Here is a 23,823-nt window from a genome sequence, read left to right as displayed (position 1 = left end):
CCGTCAGAGCGCTCGCGGCCGCTGTTGGATGTGGGAGCGGGAGCTCACAGACTCCGCAGACTCCGCAGTGTCTCGGCCGCCGCGTTAGCGTGTCTCCCAGCCTCCGTGATGCCTCCGCGGCCGCTGCCCGCCTCCTCCGCCGCCGCTCGGCCACCCTGGGCGGCATGAAGTGGTCCGACTGAACCGGCCCGGGGGTGTTCGCTTCACGCCTGCGAGCTGTATGCCCCGGAGACAGTCCGGGGTGCGCTTCATTCATTCACCGAAAAGCCAGCGACTGGGCTCGTTAATGGAAAATGGCGATTGGAAAAGGGTCTCGCAGCATCGTCTGCCTGGTATCTGTCCAGATGATCTTGATTTGCTGCTCGTCGTGGCCCGGAGCGGCGGCTCTAACGTTCCCCCAGCAGTACACGTAAGTAGCGGTAGACATAGCGGGGCTGTGATGGGGGGCAGCTCCGGGCTGGTCCGCTCAGTTCTGGTGTCAGATGCATCAATCACTGCTGTTATGTAATATGGGATATCTCCACAGCGCCGTAGTTGTTGAGTGTTTGATGCTCTCGGGGCTCAGGTGAGCCTCATTAGGCTCCTACTTGATCATTCGTTTTGGCATTAACCAGCCTTTTTAGAACTTAAACTTCCACATTAACGCCGGAGTTGGTGCTTTTCTCTTTGCTTTTCTCTGAAGTCTGAATGATCGAGGCTTTGCAGCACGTTAGATTAATCTCTTCAGTGGTGCTGATCCTGAATCGTTAGATTAATCTCTTCAGTGGTGCTGATCCTGAATCAGATCAGGGGTTTTTACCAGTCTGCCTCTTCTCTTCTGTGCAAATGAAGGAAATGTGGAAACCCCAGTGAAAGTTCCCAGGTTTTCATCCTCCCCGTCTTCACTATTGCGTGCGTGCAATAATTTAAACCGTCCAGTCGAACTTGTGATGGGAATTCCAACAGAGAGGTCTCCATCCTGATCCTGGCGCTGCCCCCCCTCAACCTCTTGTGAAAACCGGGAGAAACGGCCTCATGCTCTGCTGTGCTGCTGTCAGCGTCAGTGTTGCATGCAGGAAGCAGGGTGTGGTTTCATTGTAGATTCCATCTCACGGCAACACTGGAATCCACGTTTTCTCTTTATCTACATCAACGCTGCGCTCGGTTCTTAATTCCTAACCTCTAAACCAGCACTGGTAATTAAAACTTGGCACTTAACTTGAGCCCGCAGATATGTGGGTCCACCTCCAGGCTGTGTGCAGTCGGGCTGCTCTGGAGGGAGGAACAGGCCAGATGGTCCATTCATCCCTGGGTCACACAGCGAGGGCTTCCTGGCCACATCACAACTGGAGTGCCGATATGTGTGTTCACCAATTAGCGGGGGTTCTATAAATCACGGAGCAGTGCGGGTGTGTGCGTTGTGATGAATTGGGTTATTCCAAGTGGAGGGTGTTGTTGTTTCGCCACCTCCTCCCTCTTCTGTGTTATGTGTATATTTTCTTTACTGCTGAGTGCTCTGAAAAAGCAACACAGTCCTCCACCCCGGGTCTCCTCCTGTATGCAAAATGAAGGAAAATAGCTTGTCTGAAGAAAACCATCTTGTTGCTGTTACGATTTAATGCTGCAGCAGCAAGAATCCATTCTCCTCCATCCTTCTCACTCTAGGCTAGATAGATAGATGATAGATAGATGATAGATGGATGATAGATAGATAGATAGGTGGATAGATAGATAGATAGATGGATAGGTGGATAGATAGATGATAGATAGATGATAGATGGATAGGTGGATAGATAGATGATAGATAGATGGTAGATGGATGGATGGATGGATGGATGGATGGATGGATGGATGGATAGATAGATGATAGATAGATAGATAGATAGATAGATGATAGATGGATAGGTGGATAGATAGATGATAGATAGATGGATAGATAGATAGATGATAGATAGATAGATAGATAGATGACAGATGGATGATAGATGGATGATAGATGGATGATAGATAGATAGATAGATGATAGATAGATGGATAGATAGATAGATAGATAGATAGATAGATAGATAGATAGATAGGTGGATGATAAATAGGTGGATAGATAGATGATAGATAGGTGGATAGATGGATGATAGATAGATGGATAGATAGATGGATGGATGGATGATAGGTGGATGGATGGATGATAGATGGATGGATGGATGATAGGTGGATAGATGGAAAGATGGACGGACATTTTCAGTCATTGTCAGGGTTTGTCACAGAGGGACTTTTTTCTAAGGCTGCATAATAAAACACATCTTTTAATCAAGCTTCTCGTGCAAAAATGGCAATTTTTGGCAAATGTTCTTCCTGCAAAATGACACGCAAGCGTTAGATTCCAAATGTGGCAGGTTTACTGGCGAGTCCCAGGGTGGTTTTGCTGCAGTTCGTGTTCTGGCTGCACAACGTCTGCTTGCATTCGGTCTAAAAAGACGAAGCTCCCACATCTCCTCAGATCTCCGTTGAGATGCTAAAATATTCTAGAATGTCTGCGAGGTTTCCGCACATTTGCAGCTGATGGGATCAGGGATTTAGTGTTTGACCTTTGTTTTTAACACCATTCCACGTACAAATGTGTGACCACTGTCTCCAGATGAATTTCTGGAACATCTGATGATGCTGTTGTTGGATGTGCGTTTTTTATTTTCTCGACTAAAAGTTGAGGGAAAATTGCTGCTTTTCCCCTCGAAAGAATAAGAGAATATGGACCCGTAGAGGTACCACGTGGCAGAGGGCGTCAAATCCAGCTTTCGCCAAGACTCTCGTTAGAGAAGGTGGCCTTATTAAACGGGAGGCCAACAACGCAGCGACTGCAGGAGCTGCCATCTTGTGCTAGTGATGTCATTAATCCACAGCTTTTGAACTGTCATCCAGTGGCTGCTATAGTGGCCTTGATGGCGTTATCCTGTCTGTGACGGGTTGTAATTCCAGTTAAACATAAAGCACAAATGAGGCTGGTACCACTCCCTTCTGATTAACAGATGCTCACAACCACAAGAAACCACGGCAACAGCGGCCAAATGTTGCGCCCCTGCAGCAGCGCTGCTGCCCGTCTGCTGCTCCACCCTCCCAACTTCTTGTTCCCGTTGCTGGAAGTAAATATGGGTCATGTCGTGTTCTGCTTCCCTCTCCACTGTCCCGGGGGGGGGGGTGAGTATAGCAGGTAGCGGAGGAGAGGCACGAGTGGTCTGCTCCGCTCAGCCGCTTCATGGCAGCGCTGCGATGGAGCCGTCGGGACACGGAGACAAAACAGAACGCACGCTCTCCCCCCCCCCTCCCCCCCGACTGCTGACATCTGATAGTGATCTGACGGACGTCTTACAGTCTGTCCATCTCGCTTTTCCTGCCGGCAGTTCTGAATTGCATTCATTAAATTGCACTCCCGCTCACGCCTGAGCGTGCATCATAGAACACTGCGTTAACTACCTATTTATTTTTTCCCCAGGATTAACATTCACGTTAGGTACATAAAGGTCATCAGAGAGGAAGGAGAGAAAAGAAGCCTGGCTACTATTTTCGTGAGAATGTGCGTGTCCATGACAACGGCTAACTCCAAAGAGAGAACTGACAGAAGAGCCTGAAGTGTTCTCAAGGTGTAGGGTTTTTTTTTTGGCGTTAGCAAAGCCTGAAACCAGATAAAACCCAGCGTTGCTTTTGCATTTGAGTTTCTGCTCCTCTGTCGAGGCTGGCTGCCCACGTGGAAACTTTTACAGACAGTTTTTAGCGAAAGAAGCCAGGCGTGTTTTCCGCTTTCATCCAGTCCTGTTAGCTTCCTCTGTATTAGCGGCTTCAATCCTTTCCTCCCGTGCGACTGAATTGCAGCCACCCTGAGCACAACAGAACTCAGTCTGCATCCGTCGCTATCCAAGCCGACTGACCAACTTGCCTTTTGGAAAGGGTTCACCAAACTATGCACAGCCGACACGCTTCTTCTTCTTTTAAAGCCCGTTTTTGCTGCAGCCTTGCACGCCTCGAGCAGAAAATGCTTTCCCTTTTAAATCCTTGTCTGAGATACTTGTCAAGCCTTCAGCCCAACCTTAAACAGTCTTTTCATCCTTATTGCACCACTTCATTCTCCTCTCCAGGTCTGGTGCCATATTTATACTGAGTGGTGTTGGCTCCTTGAGAGCTGATCCACCACTGAAACCGGTTTCTCATTTAGCCGCGCGGAATGCTTTCTGATTCCCGCTTGATTGTTTTTGTCGATCTGGGCCGTTGAGGTGAGATTTGTATCTCATCCAATGCCATCAACAAGCTGAACGAGCGCCTAATCTGGGCTGCTGTCTTGTAGCATCGCCCAGAGCTGTCAGACTGACAATGAATCCACTCTCTGGGCCCTTGACGATTTTTTTTTTTTCGGCGTTAAAATTTATTTTCTGGTCTTGAGCTAATTAAAGTGGAAAGCTCAAGTAAATGTTTTGCCGACGTGGCATCTGCCTGGCCAGGCTGAGCAGCAGGATCACATTGTTGACGAAGAGAAGTGGAACCAGTAGGAGGATTTACTGAAAAGGCTTTCCTTCGGTGAATTTAAGGGCTCGCTGGACATATAGTTCCTGCATGACGCCGCAGCCTTTACTTTGAAGCACATTATTCATTAATAATTTATTCCCTAGAGATTATCGTCTGTGTGGCATCGATTCCCTTCACATGAAAAAGTTAGCTGCTGGTACTTTTGGAGAGAATTGCGTCCGGTTCACATTGCAGATTTGATGGGCAAATGAAATTTTTAGGTTGATTTTGATAATTGTGCTAGTCAGTCAAGCCAAGGAATTATCAGGAAATGTCCCAGGCTTGAAAGAGAAATACATTTGTGTTCAATCAGTAAGGCATCCAACACTGAAGCTAGCTAACAATGGTGACTCACTGCTGGGACCCCATTTTCTGTGACTGGTGCTGACAAACATGTCACGTTTTCTTCCGTGTTTGTGTGACATTAGCTGCACGGCCGATCTGCTGCACATGCCTGCCCAGGCCAAAACATCCAATATTGTTTTTATATGTCAAAAACCGCAGCCATTCAAAGTTTCTGCCTGCAGCAACAGAGGACGGAACTAACAAACAGACGGTATGAAACGTCTGGAATGACCTCTACATGTTAACCATTAATGCTCATTTCAGCTCCAGCGGGCAGCTGTTTCTAGCAAACAAAGCTCTAAAACCCATTTTACCTCGCGTGTCCAACAGCACGCGGCAGACGGATGCAGTTAGTGCAATGTTTTCCGATATTTCCCCCAGGACTGGGTAGACAGCACCAACATCAGCCCTGGTTCCGGTGAGAAATCAGGTTCTAACTCTTTTATTCTGCGACACCATGTTGTAAGGTCATTAAAGTCCTCAGACAAACTTTAATTGGATTTCATTTAAACAGAAAAGTTTCATTGCTCATCTCATCGACCTTCACTTAAACAGCTAAAGGACTAAAATATTTAATCCATTATCAAGATAGATAGCAGCTAATATATATTTATCAAGTGAGTGTGTTGCACTGTTCTCAGGTTTTATTTCAAATGTAATTTATTCCAGCACATTCATTATGTCACCTGTCAAATATTGTTTCTGACTTGGTTCCTGATGTGCGATTGGCCGATTTGGAGCCTCAATGCAACATTTTTCGGGGGTGGGGGGGCAGCTAGCTGCATGACTGCTGCAGAGAAAGTAAAGCCTACTGCAACACTGACGGTGGCTGGCAGGGCTCACAATGAATTTGTTCACATCTGTGTCCAAGTGTTTCCAGTCCAAACATGTATCATTGTAAATGAGATTTAGGAATTGTATTTCAGATTAAGATAATACCACAAAAGTGATTAAATATCTGACAAGCAATGATAATAATACTGTTCCCGTTCAAATCTGTTCTGCAATTTCTGGCAATAGCTTTACACAATTTCCAAAAATATAGCATGTGGGGAAAAAAAAAATTATCCACCAAAAATGGGCTTGGAGATATTCTTCAACTGGAATGACACCAGCGGATACGCCTGCCAAAGCCCAACAGTCTCCCCTCCAAGTTTAAGTTTGAACGACATCCAGCCGTTGCAGCACAATCCTACAAACAAACAAGTCAACGGTTCCACAACAACCTAAAAACACAACCTGGCAGATGGATGGGATTACGACGGTGCCGAGCCAGCGGGGCTTGTGCGGGCCGGTGCCATCGGTCAGTGGGGATATTTCCTCCCCTGACAGATGTTGACGACTGGATTCTCCAAATCGTGCATCATGCGTCACGGCACGTTCGTTTGCATGTGTTGTGACAGGCCGCCGTGTGTCTCCGCAGGATAATGCACTGGGCCCGACGCATCGAGCAGGAGATTGACAGAGTCTTTCAGCACATCACCGGAGCTCAGCAGTTGAAGGGGGTGAGTGCCTCCCTCTGTTTTCTAGAGATCTCGCTAATGTCGGCGCCGGATCAGCCCATTAAGACGCGCACCGGGCACAAAGCCACCGGAACATCTGCAAAGCCACGAAGCCGAAGAGCTCAGATAGGTGCACGCTGCGAGAAACAATTAGTGTACGTCAGAACCAGCTGACAAACTGTTTTTCCTCGGCAGATTGAAAACAAACACACCCACCAACATCTTTTATACGAATTCTTTCTTGCCAGGCTGATCTGGTGCTGGAGCCAGATTTTTCTGGCAGCCTGTATATTGTTTGCAATCATTAGTTTAAGTAAAACAGATGCTTGAACAAATGCAGGCACGGATTTAGAATATCCGATATTGTGTGTTTTAGAACCTAAATTTAGCAGCGCATTAACACATTCGACGCCTGCTGGGACATTGTCGATTGATCAGCGTGATCTGCAGCACAGTTCGAATCCATCTTAAAAATATCTAATAATCATCGCTCCAGCTGCTACCTACAAGCATGTTGCTGAATTAAAAGGACAGCGTGAGGGTGCTGTCCAACCCTCTTGCATTTATCTACAAATTAGCTGCCAAATTCATCATTTACTCTTGAAAAGGGTCATTTTTTGGCGGTGGGATGTGTCCTTTTCCACTGGAGATGCTTGGGCTTCAGCTCTCTGGTCAGATGGAGCCTCCTTATTGACAGCACAGCTGTAAAGCCCCACAGATTAACGTCTGTTTCACGTCTTTGCTGCAGCACAGAGCTGGGACTGAAAATAGTCACCAACAGGGGGCAGGAGAGCGATGCTCGGTGACGATGTGCGGGGGCACGTGTCCTTTCTGTTTGTGTCCCAGCTAGAGCAGATGGTCAGCCTTGATGGAAGCTCAATTCAGTCGTCACTAATCCCTACACACACTTCACACACACGCTGCATTTGTCAGAGAACGTGATCTGAGAGTAGAACGCTGAGAACCTTCTATTGTCATAAATTCTGATGGAAGGCCACTTTCAGAAATTGAAGATCTCTTAAAGGGATGGATTTTTACTGGCTTGACGAGATTTTTTTTTAACCTACTGTGACGACTTCCTCAGAGAAAATTCTGTAAATATGCGAAAAAAACCCGAGAAATTGTCGTCACAGTTAAATTTAAGCCATCGTTCAGGAGGTGAAGTATTGATGAGTGGCACCACGCTTTCTTCAGGCCAAAATCAGAAGGTCTTTTATGGTTAATTCATGTTCCAGCTGGACTGCTGAAGCATCCACAAGCTAATTCAGAGAGATTCTAATTCCAATTACTCTGGTTTGAATCTGGCTGACATGTTTCTCCTGTATTTTGTATTTTAAAGAATCACGTTTTGTTTTACTCAAAAGTCTAATTGACAGAAGAGCGTTTAGGAGCAGGAGCCATTTTTGAATGTGGTTAATTTCTTTTACAAAAAGCTTCTGAGAGGCGAAGGGCTCTTTTTCACAGCGAGCAGCCCTCAGCGGACCGTGACTCAGCCGTCTGTGTTAAAATAGATCCGGTGGTGCAGGTTTAAATAGACTATAGGCTTCTCGTTTAATTCAAAAATATTCATCATCTCGGAGTGAGAAATAAACCTCAGTCTGCTGCTGCAAAACTTTATTCATCAGGGGAAGTTAGTTAGCGGGACTGAGTGTCCCGGCAGGATTTTTATTATGTTGTTGTTAGATCACACTCCACACCTTAATAACTTGAATGCGCTTTAACTCCATGTTTAATACCAGGTTGTGTCGGCACACAACTACTTTAAAGAACAGTTTGTAGTGTAGTAGAGTTTCTATTTTTGGTAGCGTAGACTCATTATGCTCAGTGAAACTGTCAGGGTATTGTCTTTTGTCTCTCTACTTTGTTTGAAAATGGATCTTTTTATAGCGAGATCCTCCTCACGTCATCATTTTCTCCACACCGCCAGCCAGAGCCGTGTCAATCCTGCCCAATCCTGTTGTCACAGACTATAATAAATCAGCACGGATTATACATGTGTCCATTAAACCTTTCTCAGATATACAATGAAGAAAGACGGCGCTTCAGTCTGGTGAGGAATCAGCCTCGGAAGATTGTGGAGAAGGTGGCCTCAGATATAGAGAACCTCCTGGCGAAGAAGCGCAAAGCTCTCGACGTGAGTATGACGCGCATCATTGACCCCGCTGGAACAAAAACAAGATTATTTATATCTGCTGCAAGTGACACCATCTTACATAAGCCTTTAAAGATTTGACGCCGTGATCAGCAGCGTTAGCATCACGTGTGCCAAGGACGAAACACGACGCGTCACAACATTTCTTTAAGTCCCCCAACGTTGGTTTTGAACTGACCTGTGTGGTTTCGTGGTCAGAGGCTGGCCAACGAGGCGGAGCGGCTGCAGCGAGAGCATCTCTGGCAGGACGGAATCAAGGTAAGACCTTAAGTGAAAAACAGTTTGGGAGTAAATATGAGCTATGTTAGTTCTCTGCAGAGCCTACACGTTTTTTATTAATACTCAAAACCTCATCTGTTTTCTGATGTCAGTGAATTATTTTCAGCTCATTGCTGAATGGGCCGACCTGACCCATCATTAATTATAGGCCCAGAGCTGCTGTTGAGTGGCGAAGTTGCTGGCACAGAGCAGCGTCAGGGTGCAGAGCTGCACGAGGTTATAAATAAATAGGTAAAAATAAAAACAAACAAAAAAAAGGGCGTGCAGATTGCGGAGGAACAAACACCCTTCAGCTTTCCAGCGCATTAGCAGAACATGCTCTCAGCTGTCCAGAGGTCTACTCATCCTCCTCACAGCTGGCACAGGGTGGCCACCTTCATGAATGATTTATGACGTTTGATCAAAACTAACCTTTAACCTCAATCACCCGCTCTCAGATGTTTCAGGCGCATCAGTATAATGTCATTTTCTTTGTGCTTAACGATTGCAGCATTCAATGAAAAGTTGTGGGTGATGTGGAAAAACTGTAATGTATATTTTGTGATAAATATCATATTGATTCTGTCCGTTAAAGACGGGAGTTGGAACAAACAGGGGCGTTTAGCCATGATGACAGGTTTAGTGAGATGTTGGGGGTGTTAGCACGGGCCTAGCATAGCAGCAAGGGTCTAGATTCAGTTCTGGCTGGGATCTTTCCTTGTAGATGTTGCACGTTCTCCTCATGCCAGTGTGGGTTTTCTACAGTTTCCTTCCCCAGACCAAAAGATCGTGTCCTTTGGAGACTCGATATTTCCACTTCGTCGGGGTGTTGGGAGTGAACGGTGCGTGTCCTGCGACGGACTGCTGACCTGTCCGGGTTGTGTTCAGTAAATTCTGGATGGAAGCGTGAAATAATCAAACTCTAAAAGAAAATGGATCAGGAATTGGAACGAAAAATTAAACAAAAATGGTCAAATCCCCTTAAAATATCAAATCATTTTGACAGTTGTAGTGAGAAGTGCAGCATTAGTAATAACACCACAACTTCATAACTAGTTCTTTTTGAATCCTTAATGTGATGAACCAGAAAAGTGACCGCTGTTGTAAATTCGGACCAGATGGGAATGTCTCTGAGCGCTGTGCCTCCAAACGGGACAACACGAGGAGAAAAATTGAATTTACACCAGTCGGCTTCTGGGTGCTCAGCTGTGTGAGCACACGCTCCCGTCTGTGCCGTTCTGTGGGTCCTGCACACAATGGCGCTCCACTTTTCCACTTGGGCTGCTTCATTCGGCCGACGGAAGGAAATGGGTCGACCTCATCTGCTCACACGGCCTCTCACTCATGCGGTGTCAGTTTTAACCTGTCCCAGAGAGGCTGAGCCTGGGGTACAGGACAGAGACTGCTCTGTGTGCTGCTGACTGGGAATTCTGGGGTGTTGTCTGCACTGCAGGGGCCACACATGCAGAGGAAGACGGCAAATAACCTCCCGTCGTACTTAAAATGTTACAGGGGGCTGCTGTTTCTACTGCTTCTCACACTTTCATCATTACTGTCAGTTCTAAGAAAATTCACTGCGATCTATGTTCTGATGTCTCCTTTATGTGTTGCTATGGTGATTTACTCCTTATGGTCGTTCAGTAGAAGGATTGAGTTTACAGTGGTCACTCTTATTTATACCACAAGGCAATCGAATGGCCTTGTGGGCAGTGTAGCGTCCTAGATTGATGAGGAAGGGGAGATGGAGCGTGACAGATGTTTCCTGACATTTAACTTATATTCTATTTCCCAAGTGGTCCTTATGTGCCTGTTGACCTGTATTCTTACATTAGCATCCTCTTTCTTCAGGAGCTGGACATGGCTTATTATGATTCAAAGGCAGATCTGGATTATGTGAGTAACCGCTAGAGAGAGTTGATTATGACACAAAAGTGACTTTAGAAATTGCTGAACAGCTTCAGACTGACCCTCTTCTCTGCTAGTATTCCATGGATGGGGAAGGAGAGATGGAAAATCCTTCACACATTAAGCTGGAGTTTGTGTACGATCCAAACTTCAAAAACAACGTCAACTATTCATACACAGCCGTCCAGATACCCACGGACATTTATAAAGGAGGCAAGTCAGCCTTTAATTATATCAATCTTTTCACACTAACAGGTTGTTTTAGCTCGTATGCATCTAACTGTGTTTGTCCAGCTCCCGTCATCCTGAACGAGTTGAACTGGACACAGGCGCTCGAGAAAGTGTTCATGGAGAACAGCCAAGAGGATCCGTCGCTGCTGTGGCAAGCCTTTGGGAGCGCGACGGGCGTCACTCGATACTACCCAGGTCGTTTCAAACAGCCGTTCACCTGCTTCTGATGTTTGCTGATATTTGTGGCAGCCTTAATCTTAATCAGCCATCTTGTTGTTTAGCTACGCCTTGGAAATCACCTGATAAAATTGACTTGTACGACGTCAGAAGGCGACCGTGGTAAAGTGTCTGCTTTTTAAAAGTGATTTATTTTCTTTGTTTCGCCGCACATTGTTGAACTGTTCCATCTTACCTTTGTTACAGGTACATCCAGGGAGCCTCCTCACCCAAAGATATGGTCATTCTTGTTGATGTGTAAGTGATAAATTATGTTTCAAAGCACCTCTTGACACTGGCTTCTTCTGAAAAATCCAAAACGCCACCTGATCATTTCAAAATAACATCATGGATGGAAGCGTGGATTTCCACGCTTCTGGTATACCCCATGGCATCATGGGTAACCTGCACATTAACAGCTGGAGACAATGATGCAATTTGTAAAAGGATCTGAAGCAAAATATGTTGCCAAGTTCTGCTCAGCGCTGAACTGGCCTGTCTGCAGTTCCAGACTGTAAACAGGGTGAAATTCTGCTGAATCGTGCATATTTGAGTCTGGGTGTGTGTGTGTGTGTGTGTGTGTGTTTTCCTTCAGGAGCGGCAGTGTTAGTGGACTCACACTGAAATTGATCAAAGCATCAGTGATGGAGATGCTGGACACGCTGTCAGACGATGACTATGTCAACGTAGCCAGAGTTAGTATCCACAAGGCTTCACTGTTCATGTTGCGTCACTCTCGCCCTGTCTTTTTTGGGTTTAAATCCCCCCCATAAATGATGACTTCTCATACTTAAATGCTTCTTTACCTGTGTTTTAGTTTAACGAGAAGGCCGAGGCTGTGGTTCCCTGCTTCAAACACCTCGTCCAAGCCAACGTGCGCAACAAAAAGATCTTCAAGGATGCCGTCCAACAGATGCAGGCCAAAGGAACCACTGACTACAAGTCTGGATTTCATTTTGCCTTCAACCAGCTGTTAAATGTATGTAACATATGCATCTACATCATACGGAGACTCTCGGTCGCGCTCGTCTTACATCCAAATGCATTTTTCAGAAGACAAATGTCCCTCGAGCCAACTGCAATAAAATTATAATGCTATTCACCGATGGAGGAGAGGACAGAGCTCAGGACGTCTTCATGCAATACAACTGGCCCAACAAAACGGTTGGTTTCGTGATCGGCACGGCATGGTTTTCACCTGAACTCAGCATTTGAGAAGCACTCGAAGCAGTTTTTTCGTTCTTTTCTTTTCGCCAAAGGTGCGAGTTTTCACGTTCTCCGTGGGTCAACACAATTATGATGTCACGCCTTTACAGTGGATCGCGTGCACCAACAAGGGTGAGCTGACTTTTGTCCTATCAATGTTCTGAAAGAAGACAAAGAAAACAGGCCAACCTATATTTAACAAAAAAAGATGAGGAGCTACGTTACAAAGCTCAGCTGGTGACAGTCTCTCTTCTCTGTTCAGGTCATTGTTGGTATTTGAGGTAATTACCCTCATGCTCCACTCAGCTGCAGTCTGAGTAGAACACAGTCAGAAAAGTGCTTTTAATATTCATGGAGTGTCCAGAGTGGACTCGAGCACACCTCTGGGGGGGTGTCTTTCGCTGCCCCTCCACCCCCTGCAGCTCTGGCACGCTACAATCCCTTCTTCAGTTCATTTGTGTGTGATTATGATTCATTATGCTGAATCATCAGTGTCCTTCTGTTGCAAATGCTAACAACACAGAAGCCAAATGACCAGGACTACATTAGCAGCGTTGCTTGTTATGGTGTTTACCAAAACATAGATTCACTGGCATGTACCACATCAGGACCTCCTGTTAGTCAGCCTGAATATGACACATGCAGACTGGGAGAGGGATTGACAAATTACCCGTAGTTCTCACGTATAGCTCACTTCTACTTACAAATCAGTGAAACAAAGGTTTCAAATCCAGACGGCGACTTTCAAAGCTCAGAGATGTTCTTCTTTAAGCCCCTCTGTTTTTCCTCCCTCCCTTTCACTGTTTGTGTTTTTTCTCTCTTGCCTGCCAGGTTACTATTTTGAGATCCGTTCCATCTGTGCGATAAGGATTAACACCCAGGTGGGTTTTTCTGGTGGTCTGGCACAGCTGAACCCTCTTTGTTGGTTCTGCTTCTCCTTGTGGTGCCCACTCTCGCAGTAGAAACATCTACACGCACTTGTTCTCCTGCACGGCTTGATTTCTATGTTTGTCCGTTTGGTCAGGAGTACCTCGATGTGTTGGGACGACCCATGGTGTTGGCAGGAAGTGACGCTAAACAGGTTCAGTGGACCAATGTGTATCAGGATGCTTTGGTACGATCCTGATGTATTATTATTATTATTATTATTATTTACACATTGCACACTCAATTAAAAGTGTCCTCATTTACATGACGGTGGTCTTTGTAGGGTCTCGGCATGGTTATAACTGGAACTTTGCCTGTGTTCAATCTCACAATGAAAGGAGGCTCACAGGTAATGTGATGAGAATGGGTTTATTATAAATACAATGGGTTAAAACAATAGGTGTGAATGCATGAATTGAAGCTAAGCTAATCCTAATGCTTTGACTGCATATTTGCAGGAGACCTTCAGTAAGTGCTGACTATATGCTGTACTATTTCTATTGCTTTAACTGGATGCTGTTGATTGATCTGACTAGAATCAGCTGATACTGGGGGTCATGGGAGTGGACGTTCATCTGGATGAGATAAAGCGAATAACACCGCGCTACAATGTATGTACCGGTATATTCAGTTATTACTGATATTAGCTCATCTCTTTCTTACTTATGTTTGACACATTTCTGTTCTGTCTTGTTTGGCTTCTTAAACAGCTCGGGGCCAATGGTTATATCTTTGCTATTGATGCAAATGGATATCTTCTCCTTCACCCAAACCTTCAGCCAAAGGTGATGAGGGTGGTAGCAACGATGTACAAGTCTTTTCGCTGCTGGATCTGTTTAACCCCCCCTGCTTTGATGCTGTCGTACAGCTTGTGAACCTCCCCGAGCCCGTGACACTGGATTTTCTGGATGCAGAGGTGGAGGACAGCAGTAAAGAGGAGGTGAGCATGAAACGCTCCTGGACCGAGATGCTCTCGTTTTCAGGCACTTTGTGCTCTCGTTACTGAACTCACGCTCGATGTTACTACTGGGCCAGTGGGACTAGCTCCAGAGGGACATTCTCTACATGTGCATGTGACTTTTTTTTCTCCAATATATTCTGACTGAAAAGAAAAATGCTTTATTTTTATTTTTTTTTTAGATCCGGCGACAAATGATTGATGGACGACCGGGTGAAATGCAGGTCAAAACTCTCCTCAAGTCCATCGATGAGGCAAGTTTCTGAAGTGATTTCATCTGAATGAAACATTGAAGAGCACTTTTGTAGATCCAGAACTCTGCTCACGGAGTCAAGAGCAGTTATATCTCAATTGAATTATGTATTAGTAGTCTTGTATTGTACTGTCACTATGCAACTCTTCTATTTTATAATCCACTCTAAAATTAGGTTAGAATTTTAAGCTCATTACCAGTTGATCTAAATTTAATCACACTTATTCATATGTGAAGCCAGAGCAAGAGCAAAAAGAGCAACTACTAAAGCAGCAGAATGTTCTTTTGTCACTAATTACAGATTACTTTGTATTCATGTGGCTCTGGGCTTCATTTCATTGTTGTGTGAATAACATTGAGCATTATTTTCTGAAGCATTATCCTGACATGGCTATGACAGCCTGTTTACTCCCTTATTTTAGCAATACATCGACGATGTGTACAGGGGTTACACGTGGACCCCTGTTAACGGCACAGATTACAGGTGAGCCTCTAGAGCCTTCAGCAGCTCTACTGTGATATTCATAAGCTAGAAGGTTCAGCCCAACTTTCTCCTGTCTCCTCGCTGGCGTGTAGTCTCGGTCTGGTGTTGCCTCCTTACAACGAGTTCTACATCCAGGCAGACCTGAGTGATGTGATGCTACAGCTCCAGTGTGAGTACAGCGAATAGTTGACACTCTCTCCTAAGGAGACGGGAGAGGAAAGCATCACCTTCTGTTTTTGCTTTGTAGATATGCAGTCGCTGCTCCCCAGCTCCTTCGAGTCCTCAGGACACGTGTTTCTGGCGCCGAGGTTGCCACCATCTTCTCTGTTGCTCTGCTGGTTCCTCTTTTTCTGTCTGCTGTGATTAATTCTGCTCTATTTCTCCAGAGAATACTGCCAACGTCTGCATCTTTCCGACAACAACACTCAGTTTTTGCAGAACTTCCTCTCGCTCATGCTCGACATTTCTCTCGACTCGGATGAATGTGAGTCTGATAACAGCTGCAATAGTTACAGCTGCGCAAATGAGACACTCATCCCGTTTCATGTCTCAGGTGACCTGGGCCTCGTCCACAACTTGATTTTGGACTCCAGAATCATCGGACAGCTCGCCTCTCGCGTTTGGAAGAACAAGGATTTGAATTCGTGAGTGTGATCTTTGTTTTGCGGCATTTTTACACTCTGTCCATGCACTCGGCATGTTGATGAGCAAAGTTCTTCCTGCACATTGCTGCTCTGAGAGACTTTTCTTGTTTCAGATATGGTTTCCTGGCTGTATTTGCATCCACAGATGGAGGAATCACACGAGTGTTCCCTAATGTGTGAGTGAAGTTTATATCTGCAATAAAAACACTGGTGTTGTTGGTTAACACATTCTGGTAGAACAAGTGAAATTTTCTATGCTATATGCGACAGAGCTGCAGAGTTATGGGATGAGGATCCCGAACCCTTCAATTCAAACTACTACAGACGCAGCCTGGACAACAAAGGTTACATCTTTAGACCCCCGTTCAGATCTGGTGAGGATCCGCACACGTTGATAGCAAAAATACAAAATGATAAATAATAGTATATTAGTGGGTTCCGCCATGGTGACCTATGTAAGAAAGTACATATAAGTAACCTGGATCATATTGGGTCCAGATGTGCCCAGCCTTTCAGCTCTTTTAATCCACTTTGTGTATTTCAGCTTTAGATGACACTTTGGGACCTGAAAATAGCACAGTTGGGATTCTGGTCAGTTCAGCTGTCGAAGTTAATTTGGGAGGAAAAATTCTGAAACCCGCAGGTAAGAAAAATCCTTTCATGTCTCCAACACTAAGTCCCAGATTCCACTTCTTAAGCACAGATTAGACACATGACTCGTTTTATCTTGAAATCTATTTTTTTTTCAGCCGATGCTGCAGGTGTATCCATCTCTTTCCTGTTCTCTCTGCTCCAAGTGCACAGCAGGACACATCTGTCAGCTGTGCGCAATTTTTGTGTTTGTTACCGGCAAAAATAGGAACACACTTTTTCGCAGTGTCACCAAAAAAAACAACAAAACCCGTGTCACTAGAAACTCTGTAATGATTGAAAACCTTAGGAGAATTTCACAAACAGGCTGTCAAGCAGGTATTGAACCAGCAGGCTCTGACAGGTGCGGAAACTTATTTTTGCAGCTAAACCAGTTTTTGACAGGTCTAATTTTGACTGTTATTTCCAGCCTTTATGGCAGGGTAACAGCTTCACTTGTGTCACCCACGAGTCAGCACACGTGCTTCTGCTGTCACATGGATGTGGTCAGATAATGGCTGCACCAGGTTGAGGCTGTACCTGCGTCAGCTGTGGTATTTGGTTTGAGATGAAAATTTTCTTTCCCTGTCTTTTCTCCCCGTCCTCCCTGTGGCTTTCCCTCAGTGGTTGGAGTGAAGCTGGATTTGGAGGCGTGGGTGGACAAATTTAAGATCCTGGCCAGCAACGTGTCCGACAGTCGGCAGGGCTCACACAAGGTACGAGACAGCACCGCCTCCTATTGATCGCCAACCAGATTTTGTTTATTGGCCCAAATGTAATGAAACTCTCTCATTTCCCAATCTTCACTGCAGTGTGGGCCATCCAGAAGTTGCGAGATGGACTGTGAAGTGAACACTGATGTAAGAATCATTATCTTAGAACCACAAAGTTGTTTTTCTGAATCCATGTGGTGTCCCGCCTCTCATTTTTCAGCACACTGTGTCATTATACGTTGGTCAGGGTCAGAGAATTCTTGAAGTGGAGCAAAGCTCTCATTGTCTCTTCTCTAATGTGATAAAGAAAGCTTTGTAGATGCTAACGAGCTTAATGTCATTTAGAAAATCCACACTGTTCCTAGAACTGTTAGCTCAAAGTCCTAACTTAATAACAACCTGTGAAATATATTGCGGTTAAAAGATTATTAAGCCAAATGCGTCTCCCTAAAATCTAATTTCTTCAAATGATTTGGGTTAATTTCATGCTTAGACATTTAATTACAACAGCCCTTGCTGTTAAAAATGATACTGTCTACTTCGGTCAACTGTCTTGAGTTTGGACTAATAATATTTGCATAAGGTGTCTAAAGCGTGTGTGTTGTGCTGGCAGGACCTCCTCTGTTATCTCATTGATGATGGTGGCTTCCTGGTCATGTCCAACCAGAGAGATCACTGGAAAAAGGTACATTTATTTTGTTTGTGTTCTAACTTTGTGTACGCGCTCAGGTCTCGCTTGGTCACGATTTGGTCCGATGCTGAATAAAGGTTTACATGACATTCACACAACTAAAATAATAGTTTCAGATTTTGTTTTGTTCAATTTTCAGCTGAGCTCTGATTTTTTTCCCCCCCGTTTCCTTCGTATCACAGATTGGTCTTTTCTTTGGGGATGTGGACCCGTATCTGATGCATGCGCTCTACAACAACTCCATTTTTACTCGTCGTCAGACCTTTCAGTACCAGTCTGCATGTGAACCAGTCAGCAGCAGCCACACGGGCGCAGCAGTGAGAAGCATCTTTGTGGTAAGAGATTATTAATTTGGCCTGGTTTTGCCACTCTTGTAATTTAATAATATATTTATAAAAGACAATTGTTTGTAGTCCAAACAGATTGATATGTAGGGACTATAAAACAGGCTTAATTAGGAGCTGTTTCATTCTTGCCACCTGTGTTATCGCCACTAGATGGTGCCAAAACTGACTCTGCACACCAGAAGAGCTTTTATAACATTTTCTCAAGGGTTCCTTAAAATTAAAACTTATATCTTCAAGTTTTATGATGGTATGTTTTACTACGGTAAAGTATATTAGCTTTATAAACCGTATATATAAAAATACAACTAACATTCGCTGCCATATTAATATTTTAAAAAGATTCACAATGTAATAAGATCAGTTTGTCTGTTCAAGACAGAAAGTTGTCATAAACCTTCATCCTTGATTCTAAATATACCATCCTAAAATAAATCCATCCTGTCAAACAGTTCTTGTGCGAGACAGGATGTAGCCTGTCTGTGTTTTGTGTGTGTGTGTGTGTGTGTGTGTTCTGGATACAGCTTGTTTTTGTATGATGGAAAGCTTACATGTGTAAATTCTCTGTGTTCTCCACAGCCATCCATCACCGACGTCCTGAACCTGGCATGGTGGACATCCACAGTGGCATGGTGAGAATGTGTGTGCCACGGGTCAGATGTCAGCGACAGCATGTGGGGTGCCCTTTAAAGAGGGTCTCCAGACGTCTGCCCATGAAAGTGGGCCTCTTTACGTTCTGGGCAGCTGTCAGTCACTTATTTACTGCTCATTTTGACTGTGGCTGTAAAGAGTGATTGCTTTTATTTATTGATGTCTATAGGTTGTATATCCTTTAATAAGGTGTCATGTGAACTCTTTCTTAGGTCTGTGACCCAGCAGCTACTGTATGGTCTGCTCCACAACAGCTGGCTATACCGAGGTAGATTTATGTGTCTTTGCACGGCTCTCCTTGCCTGTGGTACTGGACCAGTCTAACCACTGATGCCTAACAATTCCCAAAGCGTCTTGTTTTGTTTCCAATCATTTTATTCGCTTGATTTTTTTGTAAATATCACCACCTCCCAACAGAGTTTTAGCTGTGTAATCCACTGTTGCTAAAATAGAGGATACAATCTAAATACACCAGATGAGACGATGGCTTACACACTGCTGGCATGTAAATGTGCTTTTTCAAATTCATGTTAATTTAGATAATAAACAATAAAGTGAATTAGAGGATCTGATTGTTTTTGAATTAAAAAAGAAACAACATCTTTGCTTTCATTTTAGAAAATATGCAATATGTTCTTGGTTCAGAAAAAGACATTTAAATGATGGATTCCTCTTGGTTATTTGAATAAATAAGAACTACTGTAACCACACGCAACCTTTTCTGGTCCAGATGATCTTCTCGTGGAAGGTTTTGAGATGAGGGAAAGCAGCTGTGTCACCATCCAAAGTCAGTTCTACTTCACAAACACCACCAACTCCTACAACATGCTGCAGGACTGTGGAAACTGCTCACGGTGGGTTTTCCCTGAGCATCAGCAGAATTTAATGACGCTCCAGTTCCTGCCGACCACGGCGTACGCAGCGGACTGACAATCCATCACTGTCTCGCCACAGGCTGTTCCACGCAAAACGGATAGAGAACACCAACCTGCTCTTCGTGGTGGCCGAGACGCTCCCGTGCAGCTCGTGCGAGATAGAACGACTGACACAGGTCAGGACAGAGTGTATCCTTTATGCTCACACATGCTCGTCCTGCTATTTGTGCTGAATGTGGCGGATTTGTGTGGACCGCTATTAGCTCCTTTAACTCAGAACAGTCCAGGAAGAAAATCCATGTGAAGTTCTGAGCAACGCTCGCTATCGTAAAGGCCCGACTTCCTGCTTTGACTACAGTGCCTTAGTGAGTAGAACCTCAGAGCCTAAAACCTTTAGTTTGTGCTGGAAATTATTCTTAATTGTGAACTCTTTTGTCAGGAAAATACATCTGAGTGTGGACGGGGACACGCTCTGCAGTCCTCCATTGGAGTCCTTGTCTTTATTCAGCTCATTCTGCCTCATTTTCACGTCTGATTGTCCAACCTTCCCCACGACGTTCCCCATCTGTGTGGGCTCAGAACTGCGTAAGGTCACATCAAATGTCAACCTCCACTTTGTTCTCGTTTTTATCTTCCCAGGGTGCATTTCTGCCTTGGACTAATGGGAAAAAGTGGATTAGCACTTCATGTTTTTGACCTTGTTGTAATTGTTGTAGTTTTGGGGCTTGAGTGCCAAATGTAGGAGGAGAATGTTCTGAGAGTGCATGCTACTTTAACAAGGATGAAGCATGTTTCAAGTCAAAGCCATGTGGAGCGTTGCTAAAAATAAATCAGGGAGGCATCAGAAATATACTTCTGACTGGTTGAATAATCCACCATCAGGATTCACTTGGAGCTTTGGTGAGCATGACCCAAATTACAGGTGAAGGTAGAGCTGTGAGGGGAAAGTTAAGTATTCTTATCCCAAACATATCAACATTACCACATCATGCTACACATCATCATTAGAGACCCAGGAGCTCCAGATACTCTCCACCATTTAAGTAAAACTATTTTCATTAACCTTGAGTTCCATGTTTCAGACTTTGGTGGGGATTGTTGGTGCTCAGTGTTGTTTACTTAAACAGTGTTTTTTTTGTTGCTATTTTTGAAGTTGAACTGAATTTGTTGTTCAGTTATTTGTACACTAACGTCCTTTTCCCCTCTTCATCATTCTGCTGCCTGTGTCTGCTTTTATCCTCCTTGGTGTATTACTGCCACCTGTAGGTCAGTGTTGTAACAACAACAATGACCATTATGATAATTCTAACTTTATTTACACAGAACATTTTACATCAGAGAGCTTTAAATAGACACCAAATTCACAGTGCGAATGCATTTTAATGAAAACAGAGACTCAGCTGGCCTGATATCCTAGAAAAAGAGCATGTGGTCTCTTTTAGCAACCTTTTTGTTTAATTATTGATAACTTTAAAAATTAATAGCCTTTCTGGTACATCCAGAAGTCCTCCCCTGTCTATATCATGTATACTATACCATGAAAGCCATGAAAAACTTTGAATATATGAATTCCATTACAATTAACCTAGATATTACAAATATTTTACACAACATGTATGCCAACATCGGATTCCAATTAGAAAACAATTATTTCCTGTTTAAACTGTATTTTCTTCTCTTACTGAAAATGCATATCTGAGGTTGTTAAGTATTCCATATTTTTAGGTTTTTTCTTGTATCCTCTGGGTGAAACTGTCCCGGGCATTGAACACACCACGCCGTAGCTTAAAGCTACAGCATGAAAATGTAAATAATGGAGCTGAGCTGTGGTCGATATTCCCGTGCTGCGTCAGAAACAGATGCTTCGACCTTTTTTTCTTTGCCGCTTCTCGTTCACGCGTCCAGTCCTAGAATGTTTTTCCCCCGGCAGAAGTTCTGGGCCTTAAACTGACCACGCTCACTTCAGTGTCCTTCAGATTCACATCAGGTACAAAACTAACATGATTTTAATCTGTTGAATTTGAATCAAGTCTTCCCCCCCCCCTTCAAAAATATGTTCGATGAGCACTTTGACCTTCGTGATAACGAAGATTTGGGGATTTAAATTTAGTTTTTGCTGCGTTGCTTCCACAGACACAGCAGGATCTTAAACAACGTCAGATAAAGAGACCAAAATGATCAAACATCTTAAAATCGCTGCACTGCTGGTGTCTGCTACTTTATGCTACCTATAATGACCATATACATGCAGCCCTGTGCATGGAATCTACACAACACGAGGTCGGAGGCCGACTTGTTTTAGTCGTGTTGCATTACTGGTGTATTACACTTGTGTTTTCTATCCTGTGTCGCAACTTATGCACTTAATGTATGCTTCTGTATGGAGAATGTAGCTTCTAAAAAGCTTTTGGTGTCACTATTGTTACGGTTTTTGTTTGTTTTGAGCCTGTGTTGTATTCTCCTGATGTCTCCCGGGAAGTGATGTTTGAATATTTAGAGATTTATCATTCATCTGTAACATCTCCTCATGACAGTGACGTGATTCAGCTTTGTACAAGAGTCATGAAGCTGTGAGACAGTCAGCGATACACGGTAAATACTGCAAATGCACTGCTCAGCACTGTGTGTTTACGGCGTCTATTCAAAGTGCAGTTATTATATTTTGAGTCAGGGTTTTTAGCTTGTTTAGTTACATTAAAAGCCTGATAGATGATTAGCTTAGTGAGGGATTTTCGCAGCCTTTTTACCTTTTAAAACCCTGTCAGGAGTGTCCTGCATGATAAAATCACCAGCCCTGCGTGTGTTTTTGTCTGCTTTTGAGTCGGAGGAAGAGTTTTTAACAATCTTTTGGACACAAACATCGCTTCATCTCCTGTGGGCCACTGGTCCAGCCTGCCAGCGTCATCAGGGATGACCTCTTGCAGCCTGCGGGACACCTTGAATTTTTATCTTGTGGGGGTTGTTGGATCTAAAATGGATTTAACTGGGAATGAAAGAAGCTCCTCCTGAACTCCTTTCACAGGAGCACAACGGGGATCACGTGACACCCCCCCCCCCCCGACGGGCCTCCTCGCGGCCCCGTATCGATTCGCCTCGCCCGTCTCCCGCTCCCAACCTTCAAAATTCTGTTGCACACGTTTTCATCAGGACTGGCTGTAACAAGTGAATGTTCATGTACAGTATTACCCTTAGTGGAGCGTCTCTGCTGTCCCCGAGCATGATGGGAACCCAGAGATGCAGACCAAGGCTCAACACTGAAGACCTCAGCAAAGCTTTAGTGGGGGGTGCTCTGGAACATGGTAGTTTACGCTCTTACAGCCGCCGAGGTCAGTGTTGTAGTTTTGCTTTAAATTACTGGTATTTATTTGCATGATTTTTGAGCGATTTCCAGATGTGTGTACGTGTACAGTATTTTACATTCCTGTCCGCAGAGGGGCGAGAGCGCCCCCTGTGGACGTTTGGGGCAAGGTGGCGGCCTCAGAGCTCTTTGCTGTGCGAGAGTTTGACTTCAGTGAAGCCGACAACAGGAACTGTCAGCGGCGTCGGCGTTTTGGGTCTAAATAAAAGCACAGCAACATTCAGAGTCATGAGCATCATACTGCCTGATCTTATTTAGGAGATAAATCCGTATAAACATTATTTGAAGACACGTGGGCCGAGCTACTTAAGAATTAAGTTTGTTTCTACAATAGATTTAAATGTTGCTTTATTCTTGGATTTGATTGTTTCTTGGTGAATGAGTCTTAGAGGAATTGAATGTTTTTGAAGCTTGCGCAGGTGAGAAAATTACAAAACGAACACACACACACACAAAAAAATCCACATTTACTCAATGTCCCTGTCTCTTTGGTTCTTTATGGAGTGTCGGCGGACGAGCATGTCTGTGTTCCTGCTGTAACTTTTGCTTTGCTGACTGTTTACTCGGGACAGATTCTGCTCTTTGTGCCAGTCTCCAACGCCACCTCATTTTTGTACAGACGACGTGACGCAGTCCGCTGAAAATAAAAGGCTAACTTTGTAAAGATTTTGTCAGCACCATTGCAGAATGGATATTTAAATGTTTATATCTTTGGTGATTAAATGCTATTCTTATTTTTCACTTCAGCTGTGTGTCGACTTTGCTCCTTTCACCCTTTAAGATGATCCTTTCTGAGTTTGATTGCTTCATTAAAAAAAACCAATAAACCGGACTGCAACAAAAACAAACCGTACGTTCCAATCTGAATGGTTTACCTCAGAGATGCTGTCCTCAACAAGCGACAGTGGTGCCATTATCTCCCGCTGACAGACTGTGTCAGCTGTCCGGGC

The 23,823-nt window shown here is 44.3% G+C and overlaps 1 protein-coding gene across 1 annotated transcript; it reads left to right on the top strand.

Moving 5' to 3' along the window:
* Positions 1-23,619, top strand: LOC130524129 (voltage-dependent calcium channel subunit alpha-2/delta-2-like). Its single transcript, XM_057029938.1, has 38 exons — positions 1-409; positions 6,299-6,380; positions 8,395-8,511; positions 8,728-8,787; positions 10,636-10,680; positions 10,770-10,905; positions 10,987-11,118; positions 11,205-11,262; positions 11,347-11,397; positions 11,735-11,834; positions 11,957-12,118; positions 12,193-12,303; positions 12,399-12,477; positions 13,177-13,226; positions 13,370-13,459; positions 13,556-13,621; positions 13,809-13,883; positions 13,983-14,057; positions 14,141-14,212; positions 14,413-14,484; positions 14,906-14,967; positions 15,060-15,136; positions 15,215-15,275; positions 15,354-15,451; positions 15,521-15,611; positions 15,725-15,787; positions 15,882-15,985; positions 16,156-16,254; positions 16,866-16,957; positions 17,054-17,101; positions 17,568-17,639; positions 17,828-17,980; positions 18,569-18,621; positions 18,853-18,908; positions 19,371-19,494; positions 19,595-19,704; positions 19,798-19,880; positions 19,955-23,619. The coding sequence occupies exons 1-38, from the start codon at positions 294-296 to the stop codon at positions 20,048-20,050; spliced, it is 3,291 nt and encodes a 1,096-aa protein (XP_056885918.1). The 5' UTR covers positions 1-293; the 3' UTR covers positions 20,051-23,619.
* Positions 23,620-23,823: the final 204 nt, after the last annotated feature.

This window comes from Takifugu flavidus, chromosome 4 (genome assembly GCF_003711565.1).
Source record: "Takifugu flavidus isolate HTHZ2018 chromosome 4, ASM371156v2, whole genome shotgun sequence".
In the NCBI taxonomy this organism is placed as follows: domain Eukaryota; kingdom Metazoa; phylum Chordata; class Actinopteri; order Tetraodontiformes; family Tetraodontidae; genus Takifugu; species Takifugu flavidus.
The sequence above is the reverse complement of the archived record's forward strand: the minus strand, read 5'-3'. Positions and strand labels throughout refer to the sequence as shown.